At 36.7% G+C, this 26,412-nt stretch overlaps 1 protein-coding gene across 8 annotated transcripts in view; it reads right to left on the bottom strand.

The window, feature by feature from the left end:
• Positions 1-3,121: 3,121 nt before the first annotated feature.
• DGKD (diacylglycerol kinase delta) overlaps positions 3,122-26,412 on the bottom strand; it is a 91,715-nt gene continuing 68,424 nt past the window's right edge. For 6 of the 8 annotated variants that reach the window (XM_063306909.1, XM_063306905.1, XM_063306902.1 and 3 more), the window contains 15 exons: positions 23,028-23,189; positions 18,531-18,659; positions 17,825-17,921; positions 16,230-16,340; positions 15,968-16,064; positions 14,349-14,456; positions 13,825-13,938; positions 13,328-13,462; positions 12,532-12,683; positions 12,309-12,420; positions 12,113-12,205; positions 10,259-10,378; positions 9,894-10,008; positions 7,601-7,731; positions 3,122-6,228 (listed from right to left, as the gene is read on the bottom strand). In XM_063306909.1, coding sequence (XP_063162979.1) covers positions 6,139-6,228; positions 7,601-7,731; positions 9,894-10,008; positions 10,259-10,378; positions 12,113-12,205; positions 12,309-12,420; positions 12,532-12,683; positions 13,328-13,462; positions 13,825-13,938; positions 14,349-14,456; positions 15,968-16,064; positions 16,230-16,340; positions 17,825-17,921; positions 18,531-18,659; positions 23,028-23,189 — 1,766 coding nt within the window. In that variant the 3' untranslated portion in view covers positions 3,122-6,138. The remainder of the gene's footprint in view (positions 6,229-7,600; positions 7,732-9,893; positions 10,009-10,258; positions 10,379-12,112; positions 12,206-12,308; positions 12,421-12,531; positions 12,684-13,327; positions 13,463-13,824; positions 13,939-14,348; positions 14,457-15,967; positions 16,065-16,229; positions 16,341-17,824; positions 17,922-18,530; positions 18,660-23,027; positions 23,190-26,412) is intronic. The other 2 variants (XM_063306904.1, XM_063306903.1) reach the window with 2 other exon arrangements.

Genomic DNA, 26,412 nt, shown 5'->3' with positions numbered 1-26,412 from the left:
TTTGCCACATCTGTCTGACCCATATCTCCCAGTTGTCATGATCGCTTACTCAACATTTCCAGCAGGACAGATTTGCCATGGCATTTGCTTGCTGTTAAAGGCTTTCTTAGTGGTTCCAGGGTATTCTTTTTTCTATTCATGGTTTTCAATTAGTGGTGTGGTTGCTGGTGTCAGTGATATACCTATCATTGTCTCTTCTCTGTCTCTTCTGCCTTTTTTTCCATCCAGTATTTGACTGGTATTTCTGTTATCACCACTACTATTGCTATCACTGCCTCATTAGCAATATATCCAAGGTGTCCATCCTTCCTTTCAAACATTCCTTTTTTCAAGAACTCTGTCCCTCCCTGAGCAGGAATATTTACACGAATAATTCAGAAAGCCCTGGCCTTAGTTTGAATGACAGCCCACCCAGACAATCAGATTTGGCATTTAGCGTTGCCATCTATTACTGTGATGCAATTATTTTAATTCATAATCCCAGCCTGAGATCATGTAAAGATAAGAAAACAACGGTTCTGTGGTTATGAAAAACAAATGTCAGCCAGCAGGATGAGAAAACTGTAAGGAGACTTGGGAAACGAATTACAGTAATTACAAATTATTGTTGCAGGTCTCTTTTTGGTCTGTAATGCTTAATACAGTGGTAATGGGTGCAGCACTGCAAGACGTCAAGGACCAGGTTAGATACAAGCCATCATGGAGAAAATCTATCAATGTGCTTGATTGATTCCATGCCATCAAGTCAGTTAGTCAATGTCTTTAATAGCAAAGTATTTCTGTAAATACAACCCTTACTGTAAATGTTGAGGCAAAAAGGCAGTTGATAGCTGTGATTCTATTTTAATAGCTCATTTGGCTAGATCTTGCCCCACATGTCCTTAAAATTATCTGAATAGATGATGATTCATGATTTTATGACAAGAGGCCAAGGAGAGTAAGCTAGCTTAGCTGTGCTGTCTGCATAAAACTACTCTTTTCTAGCAGTCTGTTGGGACAGGAATCCAGTAGACAATGCTGTAAACCCACTGAATACATATATAACTAAACAGCCAGTATAGCCTTCCAAGGAAATTGAACACTGAGTAATCCCTGCAACTTCTGAAAGCTTTCAGTGCTTGAGATGCACATTCACCACCAGGATTTTTCCAGAAATATCCTTTTTGTTTTAAATACAGAAATAAGGGGAATACTTGATGCAATCCACTGTAATTAAATCAGCAGGCTTTCTTTCCACAATCAAGAATCTGTAACCCAATGCCTTAGACAGAGTCTTTTCTGGCCGGAATGAAAGCCTTAGTTATGTGAGGGACCAGGATCCCTTGCTAGATTATATCACTGATCCTTAACCAGTGAACAATTTGTGTCAGCCATTATATGATAAAGGACAAACTCAAATAAGCATTGAAGTATAGCACATTGGCTTATCCAGGTGAAAATATTGGAATCCTGAAAGCAGATGTTATTAGATACGCTAGGCCTCAGGAGCTATGTCCCATTAAGTGTCTCAGGAAGTTCAAGAATATGAACTGGAATCAATGAAACAACTCCAAGCTAATAAGCTCAGCTCTTTGGCCTATTTCCTCCTCTTCTTCCAGGTAGATTATGAAACCAAGAATGTGATTGTGCTAGTCAAAATGATGCAGTGATGGGTGTCTTGCAACATTCAGAAATCCAAGTTTGATTATATGACTATTTTCCAACCATGAGCTAGGAAGTGGCATCACTGCCTGTAAGAATAGGAGCTTGTTTATTAGCTTATTTCTCACAATAGACCACGTGGTTTGGTTTTGGCTCAAGTTGCATGAATCCAAACATGCTAAGACAGTTTGTTAAATTACGGCTTAGCATGTCAATAGTAACTCCTAAACTGATTTTTTAGATTATATATCATACTACATCCAAAATGAACAAATCACATTATGTATGATTAGCAGAACTTTAAAAAAAAAAAGCTGAATAGCTAGAATAGGTGAATGTGAATCTCAATGCAGGTAAGTATTTGGTGAGGTATACCTCACAAGTCTTGATGTTATCAACGATGTATCTTAATTTTTTTTTAGCTACAAGAGAGAAGCCAGGTTTTATTTATCAGGCATTTGGCGTTGGAGACTTAGAAAAATCACTTGTGATAATCTCATATACTGTATTATAATGATTAAGGATGGGAATTTGGTATTGTAGTACAGCTTTTTTTCCCCTCAGCTTTTAGAGTGGAGAACATTCAGTAAGGCATCTCTAAACAAAGTATGGTTGCTAGGATGGCTGGGACTGTGTAAACCAAAATCCAAAATGTGATTCTCTAAAGTATCCAATTCAGGATTTCTTGAAATATTTTTTCCTCTTCTAATTTGAGCTGTTGCATCTGAAAAAGAAGAGTAAAAGACCGCTTTCTCCATAGGAAAAAAAGTACTGAGAACTGCTGCCTAGGAAAATGTGTGAAAAGCTGCAACTGCAATTGTCAGACCCAGAAAATCATGCCACTGGTCTGACTTCAAATCCCCGTTTTAACAGTAAAATTCACCGTAACTTGGCTATAAACAATGAACAAGACTGGTTATATTAACTTTTTTCTCTCTCTAATAAACTACCCCTTGCCTGTGGATACAAACACTGAATATGGATCTTTACTATTCTCCTTAAGACCAAACATACACTTTTCTGTTTGTTTGTTTTTTGTTCTATTTTTAAAATACTTTGTGTAGTCTTTATTCTCAGTAATAAATCAAATTACAAAATTACATTTACCAACCTTAAGCTAATCTACTTTATGTGGCATTTTAAGGATAAACATGCCCTCAGCTTCTTAGATGGAAAACAGATACACATCTAATAAAATGCTTCCAAGTTCTTTGCTTATAGTTATGCATATGTTATTAAGTACAATGTATTAAGCACTAGAACTATGGTTTCAGGCATTTTTCTTTCTTTCCGTCCAGGTTCTATCTCTGCCCATAAACCTCTGGGCATTATACAATATTATACATTATATTCAATTATAGTTGTACTGCCAGGATCCTTGTATCATCTTAATACATTTGCATTTCTTTCACTACTGGCAAGGCACATTAAATACTGTTTCTCTGATGACTGTTAACAACAAACCAATTCTTTACAGCAAGAACAGAAACAGATTGTCTTTATATACAAGAACATTATATTACAACAATCAACTGCAAAATATGTACATACAAGAGATGCTTTCACGGTAGTGACAGTATAAATTAAATAATAAATAGCATGTTGTATTCTTAAGGCACAATACCTTCTTCCCAAGACTGTACAGGACTTAAATGTTTCCCTATGCTTTTGTCTGATCACTGGAATAATTATAATTCCCCTGAAGAACAGTTATCACTGTTAACAACACACACATCAATGACTTATAAAAACAACTTTCTTCTTTTTACATCACAAATATCTGTTAAGATACAAGTTTTGTGTAAACAGTCTTTAATTTACCAGTCATACTATATTCACTTTTAAATACTACTCAGAAATAATTTTAAAATAATATAGGTGTTAGAGGTTTTCAAGGGACAACCAGCAACAAGTGCCTTTTTAGTTCCTATCAGAGATGTAAAATCTAGTGGGATTTGTACTTCTTGAGCAACCATTGGCCAAAAGTGTGAATAATTTCACTAGACTTAAACATAATAAACAGTACAGGCTGCAATCCTATGCACATATAGGGAAAAGGATTTATTTCTGAAGTAACCAGGCATGGGAGCGTGCTGCACACTGCTGTAGTTGCCAGACATCTGCAATGAACTCAAACGTGGTATTTCAGGAGCAAAAAAGTAACCAGATTAAAGCAAAAACAAATAGATTGTATCCAGTTAACTCTCCCTGTCAGTGGAATACCTCTGATAAGTAGAACTACGGGCAGGGAAAATTCTTCCATCTGCAGCCTTTGCTATGTCCTTAAAATCTTGCTGTTAAACACTGTCGACTTTCTGGAACAACTTTTGGTGAGTACAGGGGTTTGATTGCAAACTATATTCTGCAGAAAGGACTGTTTATTTAGATCCTTATTTAAAAACTAAAAAATACTGGGATACCCAGGAGAAACTCTTACTTCTTGCAGGGAACGAGCCTGCATATCACTACCAAGACTACAATTTTTATATCAAAGGCTATTTCAAAGAGGACAGACTACCTAGAACAGATTGGGGCTGACTGCAGGGGTGATGATTTATTATAAATATGTCCTACTGTTTTTTTCTTTATTGAATTTATAGTTTTTTTTTAATATGGTCAGATGACTAATCAATTAAATTTGTTGTTGGTGGTGGTGAGTACAGGAGATTTTACTCACAATTGAAATATTAATTTTTTTCAGATTGCATATTATTAAAATACAATCTCTTATTCTCAAAAGATTGGCACTTTCTGGGATAAATCCTTTTACTTACATTCCACAGATGTCCTCTGAAATTTAATGGACCAATACAAATGTTAGTGGGTAACACTTCAGTGAGGTGCCAAAAAACATTAGCTTGAGGAATCCAACAGTGTATATTTGCCCTCAAAACAGAACACCTTATGCTTTTTTATAAAATAAAAAATGGAATAAAAGTAGAAGCTTTAAATTGCCAGGATGAAAGCTGTAGTATATCATGGCATTTTAAACAAGATTTCTTTCCTTCCTTAGAAGAAAAAAAAGTTTAAAATAAACAATACTTTATTAGACACCCCAAATACCATGTAACTTGGTTGACAGCACATTTTGCCAGCCTGATGGAGCTGTATTGTTCATGACATTTGGGATTTAGGACTTTCACTTTGCAGAAAGGCATTTGATTTAAGTATCTAAGTCAACAAAAAAGAGGCCAAGATAGCAAACTATCCTTACCAATTAATACCCTGGGATGTGTTGAAAGTGTAACGCAAGTTTAAAAAGCGAATTTCTTATAAGAACTCAGATTATGACAGAACTTTTTGCAAATGCATATCTTTAAAGAGTGATGACTCCCAACTTCAGCATAGATTAAAAATAAAAAAAATGCCAGGCTGATTCAAAAGAGTAGAAGAAAGTTACTCTCTTCAGGATAAGATCAATTTAGTCAAGCATCCCTGATTTCACATGATTTCTAAGAGAAACGCATAGCAAGCGCTACAATTCTTCCACGGTTAAAGTTTAGAATTCATCCCTTTTTACTGCATTTTTTCCCGAAAATATGTTGTTTTACTCCCTGAGGTGTTCACCAGGAAATGGAAGAGATTTCCATACATCTATCACCAATGATAAAGTGCTATTTTCTACTTGATTGTGACATGTTTTCATTAGAATCATAGCAAGTATTTAAAAAAAAACCTGGAGAATTAACTGGTGAATATGCACTGAACAACAATACTATTAAGAATCAGCATATTCTGCTGTCTTGGAACACTGTTCCATGTTTCTCCAGGAACTTATGTTTTAAGCAAAAATATTAGCATCCATGAGTATTACACAGCAGAACCAGAAAAGAATAAGGCAGATTTAGACAGGTAGTTATATGCATTTCTGGCACCAAGAAAGACTGCCAGGAAAACACACGATAAAAGAATCTCTTCCTAATTTAAGTCCTATGGTAGTTAATTACAAAGGCTAGGTATTAACTGTATAATAGAATCTGTGAATTAATTTTTTTAAAGTTTTCCTAAATAGTAGACTTACAAATGCCTTTTTTTCCTTCTCAATATCTAATTTTATCATTGTGCATGCTTGAAAAACAAGTGTTTTCATGACTCTTAATATCTGTCACAATTCTCAGATCATAAAGTCCTTAACATTGACTTCAGTGACTTAACTCTCCCTCAAAAGTTGTGGATCCACAGGCTGGTTTACCGATCTTGGCTGAAGGGAATCAGAGGGGGATGCTTCGCATCAAGAGTATCCAAGTTTGAGTAAAAGTACGAACATTAGGATTGAGGAAGCCAAGTAAAACCAACTCTGAATGCAAGGTCTGACTTGAGTAGATTGCACTCTATGCCACATCAGAACAGTAGCACCATGAAAAGCTGGATATGAGCTCTGAACACTGATACTATTTGGCTGTTCCACAGGGACAATACTCTGAGCTTAGTGCGCTGTCAGCATTCAACTGTGCATTGATCAGGGGGAATGGTAGAAACAGGCTCCAAAAACAGCAGTTAAGCCTCGGTGACAGGAATATTCTTGCTCAGTTCCTTGATCCCATGTAATATCCTCTTTATGTGACCCACTTTGGTCACTCCTAGATCCTGAAAAAAAATGACAAGAATAAGCTTAGGCCATGAAAAACACTAGCTAACTGTAGAATTCATATTAGCTGAATCTGCCCAAAAATTAAATGAGAAAAAAGCAGAAGCATCTCAGAGACCAAATGATAAAGCCACAGATCTGGAGAAAACAACACATATTATGGAATATACTTGAACTAGACAGTAATTCAGAGGCACAAATTTATCAGCCAGGAAAACTGCACAGAAACAAAACTGGAAATACAAAAAGCTTAATTCAAAAAGGGATCACGTGACACACACGAAAAGCATTACGTATAAATGAGCCAAGAAAACATGCAATTTCAACACAGATAAAAATCACACTTTTTATAATTACCCATATCCTCCCCAGACACTTTTATGTTCATATTTTATTTTCAAAGGAATCATATCTTCCCAATGCTAGATAAATCTTAGCATATTATGTTTAGTTAATGTCAAGCCCTACATAGTTAGTCAAGATCAAGGAAGAACTACACAGACTTCAGTAAAGTATCTTTAATGCTAATCCTGGGATAAATACAGAATCTTGCAAACTGCAAAAGAAATTTCCAATCCTCATTTATAATGAGTTCATTAAAGCAGAGTTTCTTTGAATGATTTGAACCACTCCTTCCTAGCTTTCTTGCCACCTGGGCTGAATTGCTGTTCATAAGATAACATGCCAATGGATTTACTTTCTATCTCTTTATGGTTTATGTGTACTCTCCCTTCTATTATTTTCCCAGCCTCCCCACAATCTCTCATTTGGATCTAGTTTTGACTTCCATTGTAGCTTGGCTGCTGCTGCTTGACGGCAATAAGAAGCAGAAGTCTACAAGAGTTTTTGTTTTATGATGGTATTTATTGCCCATAAAACTGTGAATCCATCCAGAACCTGGAATGACAGTCATATTGGCAATTGTGATGGACTATTGCCTGAATCCTATTATGAGTGGGGTTGAGTTCTCCATGGAACCAATATTCAATTGTCTTGCACTAGTGCAGATATAACCTAAAACTATATTCTGGCTGAAATAGCATACATTGCAATAATGAAAATATGGCAACTGAGTTCCATTTAATAAAAATATATACTTTATGAAGGGATTATAAAGGAACGGTATCTTTCAAGCAATGGGAGTTGATTCTAGGACATACAATAGTGCTGAATTTCTGGTATGCTCTATAACCTCAGAAGGTTTGGTGTGGGTTCTAAACCAAGAGTCTCTTTGCTTCTAACCTAAAAATATAAATTACTCTGTCAAAAGCCACCTAGAACGGAGAGTATGCAGACCAGCTCCAAGCATAGTCAGCAGAGGCTGCCATGCAAATGCAAATGGCTATTTTGATGAGTTCTTTATGAAAGTACCTTGAGATCTCTCCGTTCCAGATGCAGGAGCTCAGAGCCCCGGACGTCATGCCGGATGAAGATATCTTTATACTCACAGAGACTGAGATGCTCAAGCCAGGCTGCAACCTCCTCCGTCCCCCAGAGGTGAACTGTCAGAGATGGAAAAGCAGGGATGTTGAGTACCCAAAAGCCCAGAGGAAAGGTAGTGAAAGGGATGATCACCAGCAAAGACCAAAATAGCACAAAAGTGAAAGGCAAAACAGTACTAAAACATCTTAGGAAGAATAGTTCACGGATTCCAAAATAAGGGAAAGCTAAAAAGTTAGAGACACTGTCTTAAATGGAGGCTAGATAATTAGACCATTTGTTTTCTGAGATCACTGAAATAAGTTGCCAATAGCTTGCATTGCCAAATCAGGGCCACATACTTTTACTCAAAAGCAAACTGGATGTTTGCAATACTGAGAAGTGGCTAGCTATATTAATAAAATTTGTTCAGGAAAAAATCAGTGCAAAATGTAGGGGATTTTCTATCCAAGATTATTTTTGTCACCAAAACAGGCTAACATTGATACAGTGCAAAATTCCATCTTTTAAAATGTGTGTTCTAAATTTTTAGCCCAAACATATGCATTCTCTAGAACGTTTATGCATAGAGTTACCAGGAGGAGAGGATCCTTCCTGATCAGCTTTAACAAGCATTAAAGTTCACTCTCAGTTGGGAAAAAGTAGATATCACAAGGTAAAGTATCAAGGGTTGGGAGAAACATTTTTTTCACTAGTCATGCCCAATGCTTTACCTTCTGTACCACTACAGTTGCATTTCTGCTACAACTTTTACAGACTAAACTATAACTTATAAAGGCACTATCTTGGGTGTCCACCACTTGACTGAACATTCATGCAGTTGACTTTGAGAACAAGACTGCTCCAACAAGACCCTAATCCTGACACAATGTTCAATCTCAACTTCCTTTGCTATGTGAAAATTCTGCTAGACTATGTTCCAGATCTTGTTACCCACATGCTGCTTTTCAGTAGGACATTTTGGTAATCAGTTCTTATTGAGTTTAATCTCCCAGACTCATCCCTAGACAGACTCTAATAGGGAGAATCCAGGTTCAAATAGATGCATTATAGTAACCACAGTGTCTAAATTTGGAATAAAAAAGAAATTATTAGACTTCTACATTTTATTTAGATTTGTTGCTAACAAAGAAATAAAAGGCTGTACATCTTGGTAAAAGGCTTGGTCATAATTCATCTTATTAAAATGTCTTATAAAATCTAAATCCAACCAGCAAGTATTTCTTATTGTCATGGCCCATGAACAAAGGAAACATAAGAATTGATGCTCTTTCTAGTCCCTTATATCAAGACAACAGACATTGTCAGCAAAGTCTTACTGCATTAAACTGTATCAAGAAATTTATTGCCTCTCCTAAGCAAATGAGTATCTTATATGTACAATGTTTTTATGTTTTATGGAGAAAAAGGTCTGGATAAAAACATACTCAGGTATCCAGCCTTTCTACTAGCCTCTAAATAAGAGAGAGGATAAGAGAACCTAAAAAGCTAAAGGCAAAAGAGAACACTGAAATGCCAGAGAACCAGTGAGAGGGTAGATGATATAATTAGCTCCACAGAACAATGAGAGATATAGGCCAAAAAATCAGCTAACACAATTGGAAAAAGATTGCCCTGATTCCATTTCAACTTTGATTTCAAAGGGATTTTTTTTTTATGTTATACTAACCGATGAAGATTAAAGCTTAGGATGCACCAATGATGATGCGGAATCCCAAGACAATAAGATATGAGACTTGATTAAAGCTTGGGAGTGAATCAATGAGAGAAAATCAATAACCAAATCTGGAAATATTAGCAGGGGGAGATTTGGAGTTATGCAGGCTTGGGTCAACAGTCGCTTCAGTTTTTCAAACTTCAAAATTTCCAGAAAATTTCTCTGGCCCATCCAAAAATGTATTTCAAAGTCCTAAGTTCTATTTACAGTGTGTTTTCAGTTTCTGTATTTCAGAACATTCATCCTGGTAGTATGATACAGTTACAAAAGGGAAATCAGCAAATACATTAATCTGCTATAGGAAAAATATTGCTACGGGAAAATAAAATGTCTGTTAACATAAAGGAAAAGGAGAAACACAGCAGAAAAATAATGAAGGAATATTTAGGGACTCAGAAGAGAGGCACTGTTTCTTGTAGAAGTGACACCTAAATCCATGAGCACATTTGGCTACATATATGGATGTGAAGAAAGACAAAGAGGAAATATGAAGGCAGGTATTGGTACCCGGCAATCCCAAGCTACTGCTTGTCTCCTTATTCTTGTGGTTTTTTTCCTTTTTAAATTTCACCAGACGAAATTTGCCACTTCGGCTGCGTTTAGAATAATCCAGCATTTGGTTCTATAGAAAAGAGAAACCACAATATTTTTTGTAGACCTTCAACTCATATAGGACTCCCCCCAACACCTGAAATGTTTATGAATAGACTCTTCTGATAAAATGCACCACTATCATTACTTAATTAATCTTAATTTAATTTAGTTACGTTGCAGAGGAAAGTACCTGAAGCATTCCTCCCCTATCCCTAAAATACTCCAAGAACACCATCTGCCAATAGCCGATAACCCTGGTATTCCCTCTAACATGTTACCTCTTCATCACTGGGCTCCATGAGCTGCCACAGCCACGGAATATCTGCTAGTTTCCTTATATGAAAGTCCATGTCTATCAGTGCAGCTTGGAGCTGTTCCTTCTGTGGAGGATCCAACTGCTGCATCAGAAATGAAAAGGTGGAGGCAGAGTGAAGAGTGCAGCCTGGACAGAGACTTGTCTCGCCTCTAACAGAATGGCCATAAAGTACATTCATATCATGCTTTTTTCTGCTTTGTTGCTTGAACATTCTACTCCACTGTTCAAACAACACTGGTAGAGAAACAGTATGCCAAAGAAGCAAAGGTATAAGAAAAGAAAAGCTGGTCTTTGCCCGTAATAACGTTTTTTGTAAGAAAAGGAAAATTTCCTAAACCTGGTTTATACCAACACTATTCAATGTAACACTTCATACCTTCCCATCCTTACAAACCATTGTTGCTTCCACCACAGCCATACCAAGCTTCATACATTATTTTTTGCTCTTTAAATTTTCAACCTATGGCCAAATTACTACTCTGCACAATTCCTACTTCAGGCAATTGTACCCTGAAGTGAAAAATAAATCTTAATAGAGTTATTGTGCAAGAATACAGCAATCCTTTCGCTCTTTGCTTTGCATCAGCTTTGCATCTACTAATTGACTAATGTCATTAAGTCTGAGAGGCCACGATTATGAGCTTTGTAACAAGTCAGACCTGAAATTATTTAATTATTTAAATTTGATTTTAGAAGACGATTCTGCAAATGCAAAATTTAAAATTAATCTTTTGAAGATTAATATTAATTGATCGTTCTCTATAGCTGAGTTTCCTTTTCTGAATTCACTTAACATGTCCAAACAGGTATTCAGAGATCATTTTAGGAGACAGTTTGTTTGGAAGTTTTAGAACTGGACATCTAAAAGCTAGGACATCATAAAAATGTCAAGAAGAGTAAAGAACAGCTCCCTGTGCAAGCACCAATTGAAGAACTGTATACTATGCTGCTGCCCTGCTCAGTCACCTATTCTTAAAGCCTCTGCCCAATTATAAACAGATCCAATGTTTACAAAGTGGTAGATGACCTTACGCCAGAAATACTTTTTCTAGTTACTGTCACATTGCTTCCTTTCTGATCCCAGCCTATTGGCAGGGTCTGTGCTTGACTTTCAGTTGTGAAAAATCCCTAGAATTATGTCCCAAGTGCAAACACTTCAATGAAAGAGGACAAAAATGGACTTTATAATGTCCAGTGATTTTTTATGGAATACAGAACTCATAATGGCAGCAAAGAGAAGAGCAAGGGAAAGGGTTCAAGGACAGATCAGACAGGTACTCATTCACACATCTTTTAACCATTAACTTTAGAAAGAATAAACAGCCAACATCAGAATAATGCACCTTAAATCATATACACACTTAAACAAATTCTTCAGATACTGTTGCAGTATAACTAATGCAGGCTACTTACATGTTTCATTTCATTACAAACTCAGACAAGTTACTAATCCTATCTTCTAAATATATTTTTATTTACTGACTACTCAGGTAAACCACTATTTTTAGTCCATGCCGTTATTTCATCTCAGGGAAGAATGGATTGTTCTAGAATATATTGTAAATCTTTCTTTAAAGAGCACTTACTTATGCTGCAAAATCTTGAAAAATACAATTATGCATATTGTAGCTACAATTTTATTATAGCTGGTAATTTGCAGAAATAAGAAAGTACGGTATTTATAAAAAAAGAAATAAGTGTTGTCCAGTGTTAAAGGCCAGTAGTGTACTTCAGTAATGAAGCAAAATATATTCTCACTAAAAATAAGACTAACAACACAATCAAAGAGAAATCGTTCATGCTATTTATTTCTTACCAGGGCCATTTTTCCAGCCAGGAGAAGTTCTGTTTCATCATGCAAGGCTTTAACATTATTTACCATCTCTACTACAAGGTTACAATTCAGGCCCTGTAGAAAGATTGTATGTATAAGGACAGGAAGCCACAAACTTAGTAACGCAACATAGGACAGATTGCATTATTACAAATTAGTGGAAATTACAAATTAGTACCTCTGTAGACTTGGATTTCGCATACACGTTGTCCATAGATTTGGAGCTAGCATTGACAGCATGAGCAAGTTCTTGTTCCATATCCTGGTATGCCTGGGCTATTTCTCGAATGCTGTAGAAAAATGGAGGAGGATAGGTGGAAATATAGAAGCATAAGCTTTCTAGGGTGTTGTCTCATTCTGGTGCTACCTTCTCTACTGGTTGCCGGAAAGGCCCGCCTCACCTGTGAATCAAAGCTCCGGCTGCTCTGCAGAATTGATTGATATGAGTCGATTCTTCTTCAGATATGATCTCTGGATGCAGTGTGAGAGAAGGAGGTCGGGGCAGCTCACACTTTTGTTTGTCCTCCCAAGACTTCAGGGTATTCTCAAATGCCTGGGAGGAGAAGGAAGGGCCATCATGCCATTTGCCTTTTAAAAGAAAATATATTCCTTCTTGCACATTTATATATCTTGCTATTATGTAAAGCAGTGTTTTTTGACTGTAACAACTTTAAGCTGTGTGAACTTCAACTTCCAGAAGTCCCCCAGCAATGCTGGCTGGGGAATTCTGGGAGTTGAAGTTCACACAGCTTAAAGTTGCCAGGGTTGAGAAACACTGATGTAAATGTTTTTTTTTTAATCCTTGTGAAATTTATATAATAAAAATTAAATCCCAATCTTGTGGGCAAGTTTGGAGGATGGGATGGAGTCAGATTTTCATTTTGCTGGAAAAACAACCTGAATGAGTAACCAATGATTAGTATATAAGCTTTTGTGGGGAAAAAGCCCACTTCATCAAATGCACGAAATATAATCCCTGGGTTACAGAAATATATAAGAGTGTTGTTAGGCAATGCAAACAGTGAGATCAGATGGAAAAAAATATATAGAAAACTCAGAAATGGTGGCAATTGCATTAACAGTGGCCATCCAGAAAGCAGTTACTACTGATGGCATAGGTATCTTGGCACTAGATAAGGAAATTCACATAGAAAGCGGGATAGTTAACATTTATTCTAGTTGGGTGGATCCTCTTACCCTATCTCTGGTTAGTGTTTGCGCCCTGTTTTTATGCACAATCCAAATATATCCTGGGGGCTGAATCCAAGCCTCTCCATCAACTTGCACAGGGACTCCCTCATCTCCCAGGATTGCTATCTTCACAGTTCGGCACTAAGGAAAAAAAAAAACCATGTGCTAAATGCATCCTAAAATTGTAAAAGCAACTTACAAAACAATGTCAGCTTTATGCTATCCCAAATATATTTCATATCTCCAGTGTAAATAACAATATTCCCAAAAATGGTATTGCTGCTCATAGTAACTGCATGAATTTCCAAGATCTAGCTAAACTGGAACATTATCTAGAAACCAACCTATGCTGAACGTTATTGACTCCTACCTTTACTAGCCCTTGACCCTTTGATTAGCTGCTGCACATAGAACTATCAGGTCTAACATTTATATAATATCCAATCCTCTTCAGTCCTCTCAAAGGAAATCATCCTATGGATAAAGATAAGCCTGGTAAATACCTGGGCTATCCGATGATGTTGAAGATTAATTACACGAGAGACAGCCATCTGCATACTTCCAAATACTGCAACCACTTCCAGGATCTTATCATCAAAAGAAGGAGCTGTAAATGTCTACAAAGAGACATGAAACAAATCCCGTTTTGCTTCAGCTGCAATGGATTCCTTTTGCTTCCCAATCATGACAAACTAACAATATACACAGATGTTGTACTTTAAAGAACATACATGCATTGTAATTCTACAGAAAACAGAAGAAACAAAATACTGATCTATTCTTCATTCTTAAAATGAAAATGGCAAATGCAAAAGAAACAGATTTTGTTCTTCATGTCACCACTGGTGATTTCATCTTACTGCTAGCAAAAGAGATTATAGCCACAGGAGGGACAAGAGTATTCTTATGTGCTCATAAAATTATGAGAAGATGGAGACTTGAGTAGAAAAGCATCTTTTCTCAAGTGCTTTGCTTCAGTATTTTTTCAAAAAAGGTGAAAAAAGATGAAAAGGTGAAAAATACTTACATCATCTTCTTTAGTCCCACCCCAGAAGTTTGTGCCTCCTGCATAGCTGGGGATATTGAGAACAGCAATTCCTTGAAGACTGGGCAAAGGGATTGGACGCCCATCACACTACATGATACGAAGACAATTTTATGTAATGTTTCACCACAGACTCAGTGGGTAAACTGGCTTTAAAATGCTAAAAAGTGTAGGCAATTACTCAGAGTTAACCCAGGAGGTTAATTTCCCCAAAGTTCAGTTCTACGCATTTCACATACTATCACTACAAAGCCCTCTTCTAGAGACAAAAGAAAAATATCTATCATTAGAATTGTTAAAGAAAAATCTTAATGTTTCCCCACAAATGAGACTGGATCCTGTGTAGACATCAGTGTTTGCTTAAACAAGAACCTGAAATTTACGTCTTTCCCCATCTTCCTCCCAATCTGTAAAATAATGAGGGGGAATTCGTTGCAATCTTTCTTGAAAATCCAATACAATTCTGACTAAAGTCATTTCTAGACAACAACAATTCTATTAAAAAAGGAGCAGCAAATTAATAAGGTGGCAATGAGGGGAGGCAATTTTCTATAGACATTTACTTTTAAAAGGTGCATGAACCCTCCCATCCTTAATGTATAATAAGAGTTAACAAATTATCAAGTGTAGGTTTTCTAAGTTTTTCATTTTTATGTCTGTGGTACCCAGCTTTTGCACTCATGTAATTCTTTTTTTAAAATCTCCATAAAACTGCATTTTCATGTACATTTTCCTTATATATTTTGTGCTCACTTTTTCCTCTAGGTATGTATTTTAATGCATATTTTTGCTAGAGAAAGAGGGGGGAACATATAGGACACACACAAACACACACACTTCCAAGTTAAAAAATGTTCCAACAGAAATAGTTTCAAGTGCTACTGTAGTCAGTAATTAAACTTCAGATATGGATAGATGAAAATGAATTAAAGATCCAATATATTTTTAGTAATATGAATGAGTTCATCAATTTTAGCAGGGTGATTTCATTTGTAAACCTAATAGAATTGTTGCAAACAAATCTATTTTGTATTAAAACATACAAATAATTTGTAAGGCTCAACAAATTCAGCAATTCCATATTTGTGTCAGTAAGCGTCAGTGAAATAGAGCAAAAAGTCAGGTGGGGCAGAACATTCAAAGAGCACTTCACAAAGTGTGTTTGTGTGAGTAAAATGCCTTTCCTCAAAGCACTGAGGCAGCTGTGCCCTCTGGAAGGTTCAGGCGCGCTGTTGTGAGGGCTTTTCCAGGTTTCTTTCACGTGTGTGTGCATGCACAGCTATTCTGTTTAACCAGCAGTTGCAGTGGAAGTGTTGTCTATGCAGTCTGGAAGGGCCTTTGAAACAGCCATGTTGAACTTCATAGAGAACGTGGCTGTTTCAAGAAAGGCACCCCACTCGTGCATGTTTGCTTTGCAGCGTCCTAATAGTTAATAGAAAACTATTTGCATTTTTGGGGCACTCAAGTAGGTTCAAAAGATGTCTTATAATGTGAAAATTACATAAATGAGAACAACAGTGCACGATTGAAACAAGTAAGTCCATGTTTGCAGTTCAACTAATTGTCAACCAAGCAGGCTAGGGTTATTTTAAATACATTACCTCTAACAAAACCTTCTGTTCTAAGTTTTTGTAAGTTCTGTGTAGCAGCTCCTTTGTCCCAAGAACTCCATACCACATCATATTCTTTGTACGACTTCTGATAATGAGAAATACAGTTAAGTAAGATCAAATCTCTCATAATTACCACTTAAAAATGTCGCCAATACTTATAAAACAATAAGTATTAAAGGAAGTGTAGATTTATATTTGCAATTAATACCCCAAGGTAAAAGATAAAACAATCTAAAATAGATTGCAGTACCTGCACTTCTCTGGATGCTCATCACGCTTGTTGTTGAAATCCAAAGAAATCTTTGCATCCAAGCCAATTCCAAAGTAATTATTCATGACACATTTCTCTATGTAACAATCACTGCAAGATGAATTACGTGATAAACAAATTGTTTCCATGCGGGGGAATAATTTAGCATCCTCTCCATTTTCTATTTGCAACACATTCCTGATACATCCACTATGTATGCATGAGCTGTGGAGAAATTAAGTCTGAATTCTAGAATATGACTCCCATTAAACAAAGAAGCGAAAGAGCCAAGAACAAAGTAGGAGCTGAAAGAACAACAATAAATAGAAAACAAGTAAGTAACAGCAGAGACATGAATGACGAACTGCACCAAAAGATAAAGGCAGCATATAAAAAGGGGATGTTGTGCCAAAATCTGTACCTACAATCATGAAAGAGGAAATTGCTCTTGTTGGTGTCTCTGCACTTGCTTTGCTGGGAGTAGCAGAGGCAGTACTGCCATTGGTATTGCTTTCTGCTACCCACCATTTTATGATTCCGAAACCTTCCGTGTGGGGGGATTCCCAACTCCCTTTGGATTTATTTGAAATACAGGGAGTCAGGCAGGCTCCAGATGGCTGGAGAAATCATGGTACAGAAGACATTCCACTCACACACATTGTGTTTGCCATCTTGGGACTTACAGCAAAGGCAAGACCAGGAATATTCTCTACCAAATCATTTAATTCTCACTCTTGGTTATACAGAAAATGGTAAAAGAGAAAACAGTTTGAACAGATCTGAATAGGGATCCCTGTATTAGTCTGCTCATCTTAGTTCAAATAAAAATATCTATTTTTAAGATTTAAAAGTAAGCTTAATGCAGTAGGAAAGGATACTTAAGAAGTACGTGTGGTATAGCAGGAATGGATGGATAAATGGACAAGGACTGAATACAAAAGTGAGTGACCAGTACAAAGTAAGTTTCACTGTATTTGTTTCATTATACAAAGAGAAAAGCAATATATGAATTTGTTCTTGGAGATATCAGAAGCAAGGATGGCAAAGAATTGAAAGATGAAGAGATATACAGTATAGCGAACAGTGCTGGTGTAAGCTACATCCTTTATCTTACTCCTGCTTCTAGTTTCTTTTGCTTGTTCTTTCTTATTCTTTTTCTGGGCTTAACGTTGCTCGCCCTGAAAGAGAATGTTTTGATGGCTGTGTATGTATCTATGCATGTATTTTAAAGATATTTTCAGCTTTCTCTGCACTGTTAGTAACAAATGTTAAAGATATAATAACCTAATTTTAACCTTCTTTTACAGTGAGTGAGAGCCAGTTTGGTGTAGTGGTTAAGGCATCAGGCTAGAAACTGGGAGACCATGAGTTCTAGTCCTGACTTAGGCGCAAAGCCAGCTGGCTGATCTTGGGCCAGTCACTTTCTCTCAGCCCTAGGAAGCAGGCAATGGCAAACCACTTCTGAAAAACCTTGCCAAGAAAACCGCAAGGACTTGTCTAGGCAGTCTCTGAGAATCAGACACGACTGAACAGATTAAAAAAATACAGTGAGTAATGAAAATATCTATTCCCTTTATTGCTATCTAAACACTCACAGATTTTCTGGCTCAGGGTTAAATGGATCTGCGTTGATCAACAACCGGCTGATGACAGAACCTCCTGGTAGAGAACCAGATGCCCCAGCACGGATATCTGCCAACAGAATGCAGAAGTTACAGGAAATACTATACAATTTAGGAAGTATGGCAGGACAGAGTATATTTACAGATCAACTTTACCTCCAAAACCAACAGGATATCACTTCTGAGCATGAAAGATTATCTCACATTTCCACTATTGTTGAAAAGTGAAGGTGAAACAGAACTTCATTAAAAAAGAAATCTAAGTCTAGTACTAGTCCTACACAGAAAGAGATTCAAGCACATTTTTCCTATGTTTTCCCTGCACCACCCAGTGGAAAGCTGTGGATAATTTTCACGTATCTTTGAAAGCAAAATTTGTTTCACTGTTTTAATTTAGAACTTAGCACGATATGGTGTTAATTGTGCCTATAGTTAACGAGGATGGTTTTTAAAACATGCAAAACAACTGTAATGATAGAAGACTGATATTTATTTTCTGGACCTAGAACGGTAAAGGTTATTTGATTTGGTATGACCACTACTGCCTATATGAAAAAATATTCACGTGGAATATAGTGGAAAAACATTCATTTATATAATCAGATCAATCATGCCATGCACTCAGTACAGAGGATGCAACCCTATTTCAGCTAGATGGGAAGAGTGCTATTGAACTCACTGGGGTAGATGATCTTTGCATTCAACATTGGCAAGCTGTCCCGGTTTCCTGCCTGGGAAGGAAGAGAGGCAGAGCTTCCTACTGAAATACTTCCTTTATTTATTAGTCTTTCACAAGGAGACTTGATTACTGAAAAATATAGAACAGACCACAGAAACTACAGTATGTTACTGATACTATAATTATAATATTTAATAATATAATAAATTATTTTCATATATTTGGGTTGCCATTTGATCATCATTCATCTTCTTGGTATGATCAAATGACCTTACCATACTCTATCACACTGGTCACTCACTTCTGTATCCACCACCCATTCATTCTTGACTCCATCTCTTATGGTTTTACCACAGTTGCTTCTTAACTGTCCCATCCCTACTGCATTCATCTTAGTTTTATGTTTCTCAGGTCATACCCCACTTTCATGTAGATATAAAAAAACAAAAGCATGCTTATACACAACTATTTTCAGTATTTTTGACAAACATACATTTCTCACAGCAGACCATGTTGTAACCACTACATTTCTATTAGCATATTCATGCCTTAAAATTTCTCCATCCATTACCCCATCTTTAATAAGTGTTTTACCAGGGTACACAAATGTATATATTTGCTCTAATTTTTTGCCATGTATGTATAACTTGCAATTGTTCACTCCATTTTCCTGTCAAACCCAGCTATTTGGTCTTTCATACATTAATTTACAGTTGAATACTCCTTGTTGCATCATATAACCTGTGTTGTTTCCAGCTAACATATACGGGTAGTCCTCGCTTAGCAACCACAATTGGGACTGGCAATTGGTTGCTAAGTGAAGCGGTTGCTAAGTGGGAAATCATGTGACCATGATTGTGCTTTCTGGCTTGAAACTGACAAGAGTAATCAGTTTCACACCTTCTGCTTTTGTTTGCTTCCTAACCACTCCCCTGCCCTTTGGAATGCTCACCCTAGCACTGGATAATTATCAAGAAGGGAATTAATGTTTGTATTTACATTCATTGGAGAGAAGGAGATTAGAAGAGGGTAAGCAGACATACAATGAAGAATACATATCAAAAGCAATGCCTGGTACTGGCAGCTGCTTGGCAAACAGCTGGTGTATTCCCCATTGTGTGCCGGCTTACTGTATTCTCTTCTAATCCCTTCATCTCCAATATCTCTGCTGTGAGGGGGGGCAGAGGAGAGACTGCCTACAGAAATCGCTTGGCGGGGCCCTTCTTTTCTGGGGAGGCAAGGAGAGGTGCATCGGTGTTTCCACTCTTGCTTTGCAGACTCAAGCGGGGAGGATGTGGTTGGATGGGAGGGGATTGGCAAGGGGAGAAGGAGGGGCTTCCAGTCCTGCATATTGCAGAGGAGGGATGCCTAGCCCAATGTGGGCGCTGGAAGGCTGGGAGGGGGAAGCAGTGAAGGACAGGGCTTTTTACTCCTGCTTGGCCATGGGGGAGACCAGGCATCTGCCTCAGAAAGACGCCCGTCAGCTCCTGCACATCTCCTGGCTGGCCCCGGATCCAAAGGGACCCAAAGGATGCCTTCCCAAAGGGTTTGATATTCCAAGTTACACACAGCTGGAGTCTCTGCCCAGTGCGCTTGCAAAGAAAAGTGTAGAGACAAGTCTTCACACTTCCTATTACCACACTGCCACATGCCTGTATGGTATTTTCTTATATAATTCTTTTCACTCTATTCTAAGCAACTTCCACATCCTCTCTCCTTACATTGACTGTATTTTAACAAAAAGCATCCTGTGAAAGATTTTCCTATTACAGTCAAAACACCAGTTTCTTTGACTGGGATGTAGAAATGCACAAATGTCCTGAACTGGAACCTTGTCCCCTCACTCATGATTTGTTGCTTTAGGGAAAGAGGAGAGAGGAGTCCCAAGTGTCAGTAAATTAATCTTATTAGAGTCCAACATGTTTTATAAGTATTTCTAGTATGTTCCAATTAATAGTGAAAATATCCCCCAAAAGCAGACTAATTCTATCAAAACGTATTATAAACAACATAACTTATGTTAACATAAATAATCAACATAATTAAATATATAAGGAGATCCACTGCAAAAAAATATATATAAGGAGATCCACTGCAAAAAAATTTTTTTTACATAAAACAAAACAAAACGTAAAAAAAGGAATTAATATTAACTGTAACATTAAGATTTAACATTTCACAGTCATTTAATTTACTTAAATTTAATCTTTGATTTAAAGAGCCATTTTCCACTCTTGAAAAAAGAGTTTGTGTTTGATTTCACAATTAAATGGCTTCATTTGCTTTATTTATTAATGTTTCTTTTTTGAGTGTGTTCTAAGCATTCTTCTATTTATTTGTTTGTTTTGATGTGCCTGATTCTAACCAACACTGGGCAGCTCACAAACTTGAAAAACAAACAAAAAAACAAAAAAACAAAAAAACACCCACAAAACCAACAAGTGAATAAGAATACAATAAAAAATTAATCCCCTTCCACCTACCCCCAAATTACAAAATAATTACAGGATAGTTACAAGATGGCAATCCAGACAACTCACAAATCTGAAATGGAGGGATTTCTGGTGGGGACATGGTGGATTGAGCAGGCGGAACTGGCAATGCAGCAATTTTTTCAGGCTCAGGCAGGTTTTCCTGAAGGAGTGTTCTCCGGATAAAGGAAAACAGCAGGAATCACCCCATCTGTCCTCTGGATGGCTGCTTGCCGCCAGAAGATCACAAACAGCATTTCACATTCAACTGGTAAGAGCTAGCTGGGAGGCTGGGACAGCACCATTTTCTAAGTCGCACTGTAGCCTTAAAGGGACACTAAGACTGGCCACCCCATTTCTAAATCACCCAATTTATGTTTTTTTTAAAGTATGTGTACCCTAGGAGAGGCTTTCTACAGCAAGGAGAAGTGGGCTGTCTTGGTGCTTATCATTATTTTTGGGATTACTTCTTTAAAAAATTCTTTTTTAAGTTTTGGATTTCATTTCCCAAATATGAAGGAGGATTGAGAATAAATAATTGTCTTCCTGTTATTATTTTGGTATTAAATTTGAAGATATTAGCATTTTCCTACATGTTGAATTGGCTGATTTAAACCTTCAGCTTTCTATTTCTACTTTCCCTTGGGAACTGTCTGTTTATCTCACTTTCACTTTCTATAAACATACTTCGGAATTTTTTCATATCTTTGACTTTTGCTGGTGAAGCTCCTGGGGGCGCCATAATCTACTGCGTGAGATATGAAGGATTTTAAACAGATTTTTTCTGACTTCCATCAAGATTTTAAACAGAGCTTTTCTGACTCCTATCAAGTGTTTATACTAGACATTCAGGACATTGTGGAACATATGATTTTCAAAATGTATCATCTGGTTGGGGATGTAGTGGATGAAATTGAGGAATTCAACAGTGATAGAAATGTTTCTTACGAATGAGATTGGGATTTCTGTTGAGATGCTGGATGAAGATTGGACAGTGAAGATGGAGAAAGTCAACAGAGAGAGGGATCTGCAAGCAGTAAGTAAAATTGACTTTTTGGTGAAATGTTATGAAAAAGAACAGGTCATTATGTCTGGGAGGTTTTCTGAAGAGAAGTTGGAATTTTTGAGGGGGGCAGTTGGGCTGTTTGATTTTTTTTTCAAGAGAAAAGCTCTGTACACATTGTGGGGATATGTAAATGCTTTGGTTTATTTTGAAGTGGGATAAGGGTTAAAGAATGTTTATCTGGATCGCTTTTAGGGTTTGACTGATGTTATTTGTTTTTAAGGATATGGATTAAGATTATTATGGTATAAAAATGTTTATTTGGATGGTTTTAAGAATTTGATTTAAGGTCATTGTTTCAAATTGCTTTTCTTTTTTGGATTTATTAATATTAAGATTATTAAAACTGTTGCATTATTTAGTATAATGACAGACCATTTATGTGCTTTTTAGTTTGACTTTAATCATAGTAGACAGAAATATATAGAATAGTAGTAGGAAGGAAATAATTAAATAAGTGTTATTTGGGGGGGGATTGTTTAGGAGATTTATATGAATTTTTTTCTTTATTTTAATATAAGGGGAGGGAGTAACTATACTTAGTGATTTTTATAATGTGCTAAGGGGGAATAATTTATAGAAATAATGTGATTTTAGTTTAATATAGAGTAAGAGTAGGTAATAACCAGAACCTATGCTATTTTTCTAAAACTTTCTAAATGATAATTGTTCAAAAGAAAGTGTGTCAGTCATTTTGAGCAGGAAAATAAAGTTAAGTGTGTGATAACTAGTATAAAACAATATGCTGTTCCTAATCTCACCTTTAGGATTATAACCATAATTACAAACTAAACCAAGAATTCTATTAGAGTTAAAGCTGTGTTATATATTCAGCTGACTATCCAACTGAGAATGTGTAGCACTTGAAAAAGATAAACTTTTACAAAATATGTCAAGTAGGTTTTGGAAAGATGGTTATAATTAAACTGGAGACAAATAACCTCATCTACATAAGAGTTTTACCTTTCCGATGGCTCCTCCCTTTTGGAAATCCATAGCTGCCAATGTGTGAAGTCTGTAAAGGGATTTTGTTCTCATTCCTTAGATCCTTTCCTTCTTCAGGGGTGGAGAGGCCCAGAAGAAAGCTTGCTTGGTCTTGGGTTTGAGCATTCTGTTCATCAACAGCTACACAGTAAAACAGAAACAGAATCAGGTATCTTTGCTCGTGCTACACTGAGGGAACTAGATAGTTGAAAATCATCAGCAAAACGATATTTTCATCAAGGTAGTAACTCAAGTAGCTTTTTGGGATGGGAGAGTGCTCAGATCACTGGTCATCTTGCTTTAATAATTTATTTTTAAAAATACCCCCTAACAGAAAGATCAGGCTCCTTACTGTTTTTTGGTTATTACACATGGGTTATGTGCCTACAAAGAAGCCGTATCAAAATTTTCTACAGGTGAGCCAGATTTTTAGGCAGAAAATGCAACTTGCAATGTGCGTGCTCCTTGTGCAGTTCCAACCTTCGTCATCAGTTTCCTAAAAAATGCAAAATTATCCTAGACTGCTATGAGTACTTACTACAGTAGGCACCTGAAGAAGAAAAGGAGGGTGAATGGATGAATGCACAAATGACTAGTTGTACCATTATTACAGGTAAGTAAACTGTTCTTTTCCATAATCCTTGTACATCTTGAGTATGGCTGAATAGCAAGCTTACTTCTCAGTAATACAGATACTACACTTTAATGGAGAGCAGTTGTGAAAGCCACTTGTCCATGGAACACATCAGCCTGAGTTCTAATATTGAGAAAGTATTGCTTTATAAAGGTGGAAGGCTAGGTTGGTTCAAATGAAACTGAGAAATACTGTTGGTAAATATGTGGCACAGTGTAAAGTTGTCTTTGTGAAAGTTATGGTATGGTGAATTCGCATGTACCATCAGCTGCAACAGGAAAGATGTCATCTCCATTCTATATGAGAACATCTAATCAGTTGGGAAGGTAGACAGTGTTCCCTCAGGAAAGGAAGGAGGTGATAAGCATAGAGCAACGGCACCTGACAAAGCTCTACAGTTTTTTTTTTAATCGTATGGCATAGCAGTTCATTGTTCATGCTGCTTTTTTCTTGCTGGGAAATCCTTGTGAGGTCCAGCAGCCAGATGTGTAGACTATTTAGCCGTGACAAGTCACGTTGCCCAGGGTGCACCACAAGGAGGCTAGTCTACATTGCACCGAGTTGGGCTGAGAGAAAGTGACTGATCCAAGGTCTCCCAGCCAGCTTTCATGCCTAAGACAGGACTAGAACTCAGACTCCTGGTCTCTAGCTCAGCACCTTTTGGCTAAGATCAAGTGTAGCTCTTCAGTGATGAAAGGGAAAAAGTATAGAGGTGTGTTTGTTTCCAAGAATGAATAAATGTATCCTCCAGAGACTGAACATATTATTTCAGTCTGGAATATAACTTCCTGTATTGTACACTGAAGTAGATAGTATGAGGCCCCATTGCTGAAAGCTGCTCTAAACAATCATGTGACAGAGCATCCATTCACAAGAGGACACTTAAGAACAGTTTAAAAAATCATCTTGAAAATGCAAACAAATGAGGGAAACTTCTGGCATACTAAATGGAAGGAAGGAAGGAAGGAAGGAAGGAAGGAAGGAAGGAAGGAAGGAAGGAAGGAAGGAAGGAAGGAAGGAAGGAAGGAAGGAAGGAAGGAAGGAAGGAAGGAAGGGGGGGAGGGGGGAGGGGAGGGAAGGGGAGAGGAGAGGAGAGGAGAGGAGAGGAGGGGAGGGGAGGTAATAGAAAAAGGGAACAAATTGCTATACACAAGATTGAAAATAATAGAAGAACTTGCAAAATTGTTTGAGAAACTATACTCCAGGCATAAGTTTGAGAAAAGAAACTTGAAAATATATATTGAAGATTCAGAACCTAATGAATTTACTAAAGAACACAGACAAATATTAAGCAAATCTATTAACAACTCAAGAGATTAAAGAAGCATTAAAGAAAATTAAAACTGGTAAGGCTCCAGGCCTTGATGGGCCGACAGCCCTATATTACAAAAAGCTAGAAGAGGAACTGGTGGAACCACTATTGAAGATGATGAATGAAATTCAAACAACAAAAACAATACTAAAGATATGTGAAGAGACATACAGAACATTAATATACAAAGAAGAAAATGACCTGAAGAAATCTCAGTCATATAGGCCAATTTCTTTACTGAATGCTGGTAGTAAGATATTTACTACTATATTGGCTGAAAAAGCCATTCATCATAATGCATTTCCAAAATTATACACACAGATCAGACAGATTACATTCCAGAAGGCAAGATGAAAGATAAAGGAAGATTAATCACAAATGCACTAGAACTCATCAACATTAAAAAAAAGGCAGCATAATATTGTTAGATGTGGAAAAAAACTTGTGACAATGTGGAGTGAACTTTTTTTACTAGATGTGTTAAATAAAATGAATCCAGGAAAAGAATTTAAAACTTGGATGGAGAGCATATATCAATGGCAAACAGCAAAGATTCCAGTGAACAAAATACTCTTTACAAGTTTTTCAATTAGCAAATACACAAGGCAAGGGTGTCCATTCTCCCCTTTATTATTTGTAATTGCCCTGGAAGTTTTGACCAACAAGGTCCGAAAAGATAAACAGATAATTGGGATCAAAATTCAAGGAGAGGAATAAAGATGAAATGTTAGGCAATGTTTTTTTTCCCCTGTTGCTTTTTACTTAATAAAAATAAAAATTATCCATATCCATATCTACAATACTTAAAGCAAAATAGCTCTTTGAAATAGTTTAGCTAATATGAAATTTTCTCTACTGTCACAACTAGCATTCATGTTGGAAACTGAAGATAAGGTACATCATCAGTACAAGGAAGACAATTGATTTGAAAATTGTTCCCAACCAAAGTGTTTCACATGACAATTCAGCCCTTTATAAAAAATTAGTTTTTATTTGCAAAGTAAATTACTTCTAATTAAACAAGGTAGAAAATACTTTGAAGTGTCTTTGCTCCAATTCAGCGTCTTGCTTTGTACTATTGGAGAGTTGAAGTAGGTTGATCTGATCGTTCACTTTGCTCCACAGGAAATGGGCCTCTGCACATACACAGCACAAGTACTCTTTAAGCATCTGGATTGAAGTACTGTAACTGTAGTGCTTGGCTTTGAAGGGGCCTTTTGACTAAAGCTTCATTAATTGAAGCACTCCTTTGAAGCTCTGCACAGCACTTTTGGAAACCAAATAAAGGATATTATAAGGAAAAAAGGTTCTCTTTCTTAAACCTTTTTTGATAGAAAAAAATGCCATGTGAAACTGGCTTATGACTAGTAATATAATGCATGGTTAAAAATAAATATATCTACAATTTTTTTATTTGG

The sequence above is a fragment of the Candoia aspera genome, chromosome 6 (assembly GCF_035149785.1).
Source record: "Candoia aspera isolate rCanAsp1 chromosome 6, rCanAsp1.hap2, whole genome shotgun sequence".
NCBI classification, from domain to species: domain Eukaryota; kingdom Metazoa; phylum Chordata; class Lepidosauria; order Squamata; family Boidae; genus Candoia; species Candoia aspera.
Note: the sequence above shows the minus strand (reverse complement) of the source record. Positions and strands in the feature narration are given on the sequence as shown.